This window comes from Gouania willdenowi, chromosome 9 (genome assembly GCF_900634775.1).
Source record: "Gouania willdenowi chromosome 9, fGouWil2.1, whole genome shotgun sequence".
Classification (NCBI taxonomy): Eukaryota; Metazoa; Chordata; class Actinopteri; order Blenniiformes; family Gobiesocidae; genus Gouania; species Gouania willdenowi.
The window spans coordinates 173,121-182,500 of NC_041052.1; the positions used below are offsets into that span (position 1 = coordinate 173,121).

The 9,380-nt window shown below is 40.0% G+C and overlaps 1 protein-coding gene across 1 annotated transcript in view; it reads left to right on the forward strand.

Moving 5' to 3' along the window:
• agtpbp1 (ATP/GTP binding carboxypeptidase 1) overlaps positions 1–9,380 on the forward strand; it is a 74,487-nt gene that overhangs the window by 40,994 nt on the left and 24,113 nt on the right. The window contains 2 exon segments of the mRNA XM_028456435.1: positions 1,499–1,649; positions 1,807–1,987. Coding sequence (XP_028312236.1) covers positions 1,499–1,649; positions 1,807–1,987 — 332 coding nt within the window.

The following is a 9,380-nucleotide window of genomic DNA, read 5'->3' on the forward strand; positions in this document are numbered from 1 at the left end:
AACCGTGACGTATTCAAAATAATGGGAAGAGAAAAAAAAACACAAACCTGAGACAGATGGACAGGCCGTTCTGCTGGAATAGAGCACCTGTAGTTGGGAGGAGATGTGAGCGCCGGTCAACAGGTCGTCAAACTGGGCACGAGAAACACGGAAGTAGCACTGAAAGCGACTCTCGTCCAATCACAGCTCTGGTGAATTCAGAAACAGAGCAAATAAAGCCAAGTCACTCTCTGGATAATGTAGAGCCAATGAACAGGAGTCAGAGGGGGCGTGTTCAGCAAGGAACTCCAAACTTTATTCTCCATCCACCCACACTTCTCTATAACCCTCTGACATCACAGCGCACACACTGAGTCACACTTAAATACATCTGACCAGAAACCTTCTCATCACAATGTTCCACCACTTCACAGTCACTGTGTGAATTATAAATGTATCTGATCACAATATCATCCATTGTATGAACACCACCTGCAACAGAGAAGCCCCTCCCCACCTTCAACACTGGTGACAAGCGTCCAACAACGCGCGTGAGGCACGATTTTGACGTCCGAAACGCGTTTGGTGTGAACGTGCCATAAGTGTACCAAATTTCATTGTTTTGGTTGTGTGCGGCACTATAAACTATGAACACAGTTTATAGGGTTTAAATATTCTATAACCTTTATATATATTATAGGTAGTGAATAGACTGAAAAGAGCTTCCTTAATATTAAATGTTCATGTTTCACTTCAATTAGAAGTTAGATAATAAGTAATGCTAGCAGACACTTAAAAAGGTGTGAAATGTTTCAGTTTCAAACACTTAATTTCTTCTATTTTTTGCTGGATCATTTTCTACATTTCATAGAAATTGATCATCTTCCTATTTTACTAACTACTAACAAACAACTTTTAACTAATCGTATAAAACATGTAACATTTGCAAAAATTGTCATTTTTTAAAATGTATCTTATTTATATCATATTATATATAACATACCACTGACCATATACTAGATCTGCAACACTTAAAAAACATTTAAATGTTTCAGTGAAAATAAACATTCAAAGATGTTTAAACTTGATCACGTGGATCAGTATTTAACTTTACTAAATATGAACTACATCTGTCATTTGTATTTATTTTTGTTAGTTTGAATCCTGGAAAGTAAATCAGATTTTAGACGAAGCTCATTGGTGACTAGAGCTGCTGAGGACCCCTCACATGGTTCGTGAGGGCCACCTGGGGCCCACAGGCGTCGTATTGGTGACCCCTGCTTTTTAACCTACAAACTCTTAACTATAAACTATAACCTACATGATATTTACTCTAACTATATAATCAATAAACTCTACGAGTTCTATTAACTTTATGAACTGTAATTCTATAAACTGTAGATGTGCTGCCACCTACAGGTTGTGAATGTTAAACTGTGAACCCTATTAATTCTATATAAACTCTATACATGTGCTTGTGATGTTGTGGATGTTAAAGTGTAACATGTAACGTGTGCAGATGCATCTGCGTAAACTGGAAGCTCTGAGGACTCCACAGATCTACCTGAGACAGGACGTCCTGTGTGAGACTCTGGGTGGAAACGTTTGTCCGTTGATCACCATCACAGCCATGCCTGGGTCCAGCTCTACTGATAACATCTATCAGCTCAGTGAGTTACTATGGTTACTATGGTTTATCACTGAGACACGAGGGAGGACTACGGTTACTGTGGTTACTGTGATTAACACTGTAATTGTGTAACACAAGCAAACCAAAGCATTTCTAATATGATCACCATATCAGCTTCTTCTTCATCTTTCCTTTAGGAAACCGTCCTTTGATCTTCCTGTCAGCCAGAGTCCATCCAGGAGAGACCAACGCTAGCTGGGTGATGAAGGGAACCATGGAGTTCCTCATGGGCTCCAGTCTTCTGGCTGTCAGCCTCAGGGAAGCTTTCATCTTCAAGATCGTACCAATGCTCAACCCTGATGGAGTCATCAATGGAAAGTGAGTGAGCTAATGCTAAAGATAACTTTAATGTTAACGGTAAAGCTAACACTAAAGCTAGCACTTATGATAATGCTAAAGCTAACACTAAATCTAATGTTAATGCTAACTCTAATGTTAGTGCTAATGCTACACTAAAGTTAAAGTTAATACTTAAGCTAATGTTAATGCTAACACTAATGCTAATGCCAACACTAATGATGAAGTTAGTGACAATGCTAACACTAATGTTAAAGCAAACACTAAAGCTAACGTTTATGATAGTGCTAAAGCTAGTGTTAATGCTAACTAACGTTAATATTAGTACTAATGCTAACAGTAATGTTAACATTAAAGCTAACACTAACTCTAATATTAGTACTAATGCTAACACTAATGTTAACATTAAAGCTAACTCTAACGTTAATATTAGTACTAATGCTCACAGTAATGTTAACATTAAAGCTAACACTAAAGCTAACTATTGTGGCATATGGACTAAAAGCCAGTTTTTCCACACCACGGTAGGCTAAGCAAGGAGGCATATAACACTGATGACGCGCATGCCAAATAATTGCACAAAGTTGGAAGGTTTATTGTTCCAGATCGTGTTGGCGACATAGGCACTTATGTTAGTAGCATGCATTGGTTGCCTTAAGATACCTCATGACAGTGCAGATTTTGGATGGATCACAGGATGATATGGTCAACAGATACGGCTCCTACATTCCAGCCCCTAATTAATACATGGTAATAATTATCCATCACCACAAGCTTGTAGGAGACAGAATCACCATCAAGGTGCACAAAAGTGATAACTCATTAAGAGTTAGAGTCCAATCAGTGGAGCTGTCCACCGTCATAGTCAGGAAATGTCCGAGTTCATTCAGGTACATCCATATCGAACCAAAGTTCAGAGTTCATAATCCAAACGATCTTCACTGCTCATCTGCTTCCTGCAGAAGACAGACCTTTGTAATCGGACGATTCAAAACGCTTGATTTAGTTTCAATTCTTTGTGTGCGCGCTAGTCCATTTCTGTCAGAAACAGTATCCAAAACTCTTCCTGTAATCCATGAATTGCGTGGTGCCATTTCATCCATGAGCATCACAACATCTCCAGGTACAGCTTGGACTGGACGTAGCGCCAAACATTCTGTACTCAACTAGCTCTTCTTCAAACTTTCCATCACGCCACCACAGGAATCTTAACAGGTCGCAATCTTCAGGTGGCACCTTGACCTGATGAAACATGGCCTCGACATCTGCCATGAGCACCAGTGGTTCTTTGCGGAATCTGGTCAGGACACCAACGAGCTGGTTTGTTAGATCAGGTCCTTGAAGAAGCTGGGAGTTTAAAGAAGTCCCTTGGAATGTGGCCCCGCAGTGGAAAACCACGCACAATTTTTTCTTTGTAGGGTGGTTCACCCCGTGGTGAGGTATGTGCCACACCCTTCTGTCACAGAGTATTAACTGCTTGGTTGGAACTCTCTCTGCATATCCATTCTTCAGCATCTCTGACATGATTGTAAACGTAATCTGAGCAAAAGGATGGATCTTTGGACAGGCGTTTCTTGAAACCTAATGCACGTTGTTCTGCAACTGTCTTATTTGGCATTTTTAGGTATTTCTGTTTTATTGGCAAACCAATGCTGCAGTGCCCATCGATCAGCTTGACTGAATTCGAAACTGACTCCATGAATCGCTCATCCTCTTTTGATAATCCATGTTGCTCCTCCTGTTGTGTTTCAGGGTAATCCACCTTCAGGTGCTTCTCCCAAAGCTCATCCAGTTTTGCCACCGAGATGCGGTTTACTGTGACATTAGGTTTTAAACATGGTTGGACTATTTGGCAATCTCCCCTGAGCGGACTGTCACCATCCAGCCCAGGATGGTCTTGATGGCATAAGAGCCCCCGCCCACTGCACGAACCACCTCCCAGGGTTCCAGTGCCTGAGGTACAGGGTTTCCAATGTGGAGATCCACATCTGTTTCAACCTCAGGTATCTGTATGTGCCTCAGATGCGGCCATTGCTGAAGGTATTTTGTTTTGTAGAAAGTTTCCTCGATAGACAGGCATGTTCCCTTGCGTGAAAATCTCTGGCAAGTCACAAAAGTTGTTGGATTCCAGACCAGCCACTTCCAAATCTGTCAACATATTGCTGTCCACGACTTTCTCTTGCACCATTGTTCTGAAGAAAATCCCAAGTTTCAGGCAGGATTGACAACGTACAGTTCCCTTCTGAGCCTGTGTGGAACTTGTTTGCTTTGTTTTGCAGTGGACATGCAACAACGTGGGGTGCTTCAGATTACATACATACTTTTGTGCCCAATGGGTTAGGGTTAAGCACATCCTGTGTTCCTTCAAAAAAGACATCTTTTCATCTTGTGTCTTTTTATCCAACAGAAGGCAAACATCCAATGAATGTCCACAAACGAACATCCCTTTACAGGCAAGTTCTTCTCCCTTTTGTTTACAGGCTCTATTTTCTTCTCAGCAGGTGCTAAAGTGGTGGCAAAACTACTGCCTTGTGGTTTTACAGCACTCACGCAACAATAGACTGTAGGCCTGCAGTGCCTTGATATCATCTCCTTTCACCAAAGGCCATGAGAGCACCTTATCCATGTAGGCGGAGGCAATTTTTAATGGATCTCCAAAACTCCGAACCACGAGCAGGTGGCAGGTGCTGACAGCTTTTAACTAAATCACGGGACTGGCCTCTGGTAGACTGTTTGAGATAATACAAACAGTCTTTGTGGTTTGGAGCTCTGTCCTCAATGTTGTGCTCAAAGGCCCTTATGAAGGTTTGACGTTGCAATGGATCTCCATCAAAAATATGCAGGTCTTGTTTGGGTAGAAGGAAAAGAGACTGTTGTTCAACCAGTAAAGATGTAATTTTATTCTGCTTCTCCAGCACTGTTATCAGATGTTGATCAGATGTATTCTTTGTTGTAGGTTCAGTTTGATCACACTGGATGAATGAATGGTTTGATGCAGTGTTCCATCAGTTGGTAATGCTGGCAGGCCAACCTCCATCACTGCAGTATGAAACTGAGTTTGGTGACTCACTTTGGGCCTCACAGCAGCACCACTTAAAGACACAGCGTCCCTTATGAGCTTTGTTGGTGATGGTTGTGCAGTGAATGCAGGAATAAATGGAGCAGCATCCACATTTAACAGCATATTTTTACTCTTTTGTAAATAAGAGTTCATTCCATCTGATTTGACAGAGAAACTAGAACCTTCTGAGGCTTTTAACACATTCACTTTAGCTATAAAAGAGTCCAACTCTATGTCCATGTTTTCCTCCTCATCTGTTCTTGCTGCTCTTCCATTTTGCGTCGCAGTTGTTCCTGTTGCTCCTGTGTAGCATGTTTCTCTTTGAGTATTTTCTGACGAACCATAAGAGCAGCAGTTTCAGCCTCTGCCTTTAATTGGGCTGAAGTGGTGCTGACACAGCAGATTCATACGACAGTGCTGTGTTCTCTTGTTTTTCTTTTAGATGTATTTGAAACACTGTCACTTGGTCCAATATCCACTGGTGCACTTTTCAAATCCATCACTGTTTTCAAAATACATGATGTTGTTTTGTCATTGAAAGCTGACTCTTCAGTTAGGACACCAGCCTGACCAACAGCGCCCTCTGCTGAGCTCTGATGTGAATCAACATCCTTTGGCAGCTCCAACAGCCATTTATTTGCCTCCTCCACAAAAGCAGATTTATGTTCTTCAACGTCGTCAAACCAAGCATTTTGTTTTTCTCGTTCTTCAGCAGGAACCATTGGAATAACCTTATCATGGAGCTGGCTGGCCTCATTGAACAAACTGGACACATTTTAAAGCCATGATCGAACCTTTTCAGCATTTTCAACATTTTTCATGTTATTTTTCTTGGCTTTTCTTTCATCTTGAAGCTTTTCCAATTTTGCTCAAAAGCTTTAATTGCAAGCTTTGCTTGTCTTTTTTCACTTTTTTCATTCAAATTCGATCTGGCATAATGTTCAGACTCTATATTTAATTCACAAAATATCCAGAAATTACACAAAATCTGCAGTTTACGCAGAAATCACAGCACCTTGTTTATTTTGCTTTATTTATTTTTTCTTCTTTCCTTTTTTTCTCCTTTTTCTTCTCTTTTCCTCTCTTTTTTTTCCATATTTCTTTTTTTATTTTTATTGTTTTTCTTTACCATTGAATGTACAATGCATTCTTTCTTATTCCCAAATCCACAGGGACATTACACTCCACCCTATTCAGTCTGCCCCAGGGCAGCTGTGGCTACAATAGTAGCTTACCACCACTAAGTGTGGAGTGAAAGAATAATGCCTTAATTCTGTAAAGCGACTTTGAGTGTCTATGATAAAGCGCTATATAAAATTGATGCATTATTATTATTATTATTATTATTCTTTCTTTATGCATGGCAGTGGTTACACTGATAAAGTCCCAAATCCAACAGAACAGCGAAGCTTCAGCTGAGCAGGAAAATAGTGCAATGACAATCCAAAACGTTTTTCAAAACATACAATGATTTTTAACCGAGACGACTGTGAGACACAACATGTGTAATGCAGCAGCAGTAATGAGGTTTACGAGACCTGTGTTCACGTCTATCGTTACAACTTTGACAGCGATCCAAACAATGTCAATAAATGCTTGACATTTAATCCGTGTTTTGACACAGCTTTTGACAGGATATTGTGGCATATGGACGAAACGCCACTTTTTGCAAGGAGGGATATAACACTAAGTGGGAAGGTTTATTGTTCCAGATTGCGTTGGAGACATAGGCACTTACGTTAATAGCATGCAGTGGTTGCCTTAAGATATATGACGGTCGATATGTTGCAAAATGTGAGAGCTTGTGGAATGTAATTTGAGCTTGTGTATAAAAAATACACGTGAAATAAATTTATTGTCACAAATTATGGAAAAAAATGTACAGACTTATATTTGCACAAAGTTACAGCTGCAAATTTGTAATCCAACATTTATTCATATGTTTTTTAATTACTTGCATAAATGATCGTTTACAACCACAACTCTCCGGTTACAACTTCTCGAATCAACCGCTACAGAAACACAAACTACTTTTCTCGTGTGAATTTGTGCTGCAAGCGTTGAACGAATTTTACAAAATCTTCATTTTTATGAGACACATACATATTCATTGTTTTATTGCTTCGTCACATTATACAGATTGTAGATTTTGTAAAATACATTAAACGCTTGGCCACTACATCAGCTGTCAGCTCTAGATCCTCATCTCCACATATTATTAACCTAAATATAAACAAAGAGAATCACTCTTCATCACTATTTTTGTTCATAAATGACTTTAACTTTTTTCTAACAATCTGTGGAGGTAAATTTCAGCATCCTGCCTTTACAGTGAATAAAAATGACTTGTTTCAGTTATATCACTGACTGCTGTGTTAAAAAGACACAGCGCTCTGTCTCCAAATCCTCGCTTCTGATTGGTCAATCTCACACATGGGTGAGCAGAGAGGGGAGGAGCCATTCCTACGAGCATGAATCAGTTTTGTTACAAACTTCTCACAAAATGTGTTGCAAAACTCAAGCAGCTCAGATTCACACGAGAAAAGTAGTTTGTGTTTGTGTAGAGGTAGATTAGAGACGTTATAACCAGAGAGTTGTGGTCGTAAATGATCATTTATACAAGTAATTAAAAAACATGTGAATAAATGTTGGATTACAAGTTTGCAGCTGTAATTTTATGTGTAAATATCAGTCGATACATTTTTTTCTCATCATTTGTGACGTTAAATTTATTTTACGTGTGTTTTTTTTATACGCAAGCTCACATCACATTCTACAACTTCACATTTTGCAACATATCTACCCTCGTAAAGATACCTGATGACAGTGCAGATTGTAGATGGATCACAACATGATGTGGTCAACAGAAAGTTGCTCTCCCCACCAGCATGATGCAAGCCAAATAAAACACACCTCCAGGTGAGCGCACGTACTAATATAAACTACTCCCACATTGCCACGCCCAATTACCGTGGTGCAGAAGCGTGAATACTCTGTGTGTGCGCACGATACACATTCACATGCATGAACTTCATTTAGAAACAGGTGAGAAACAACCAAACCCTGTACGGCTCTTACACTAACGCTTATACTAAAGCTAACACTGCCAATACAACTAACAACAGCTGGATTAACCTTGATGTAGAGACAAAACAAGCTGCAAACTTGTGTGTCCAAAAGAGACATTCCCGAGTGGTGACATTATGGATGAAAAGAGAAAAAAACTTCCAAACACCTTCGAAAGAGGAACTATTCTTGAACTGGAGGAATGCTAACAACGTCTGGCAGGGAACAAGGCCAACACGAACAACGATAGAGAGGAGGAGGAATAAAAACAAGACAACACTGACTACAGATGAGAATACACAAAAAAGGACTGTTCAGAACAACTCAAGAATGTTTGACCAGAGAGACATGTAAACCCATGTAAATTTGCGATGGTAAAACAGGGGACGGGACCCAGATAAGCAAACTGCTTCTCTCGTCTCCTTTTTCGGCATGTACAAAAAAAAAAATGTAAAAAAAAAAAGTGAATGTAACCATGTCAGAAATAAACTGAATAAATAAAAAATAAATAAATAAATAACACTAAGGACTCATTGTAACACACTGTCCTCTAAAGCTAATCAACTTTAATGCTAACTCTAATAACTCATTCTAACACACTGTCTCCTCTAACTTTAATGCTAAAGCTAATAATTTATGTTAACACACTGAGGGGCGGATTTACTAAGATCTCATATATAAGGTGGTAAACCAGTTGTTTTCCTAAATCCTTCAGTGACTCAGATTCCTGCTGCGCTGATTTCACTAAGATTGCAGCCATGATTAGTGCACATGCAGAACTGGTTTTCCACACCTGGATTTGGGGATCATCTGACATTCTTCTTTGTAGATCTTCTCCAGTTCTGTCAGGTTGGATGGTGAACGTTGGTGGACAGACATTTTCAGGTCTCTAGTCGGGTTTAGGTCAGGGTTCTGGTTGGACCAGTCAACAATGGTCACAGAGTTGTTCTGAAGCCACTCCTTTGTTATTGTAGCTGTGTGCTTAGGGTCATTGTCTTGTTGGAAGGTGAACCTTCTGCCCAGTCTGAGGTCCTGAGAACTCTGGAAGAGGTTTTCTTCCAGGATATCTCTGTACTTGGTCACATTCATCTTTCCTTCAATTGCAACCAGTCGTCCTGTCCCTGCAGCCGAAAAACACCCCCATAGCATGATGCTACCACCACCATGTTTCACTGTTGGGATTGTATTGGGCAGGTGATGAGCAGTGACTGGTTTTCTCCACACATACCGCTTAGAATTAACACCAAAAAGTTCAATCTTGGTCTGATCAGAGAATCTTATTTCTCA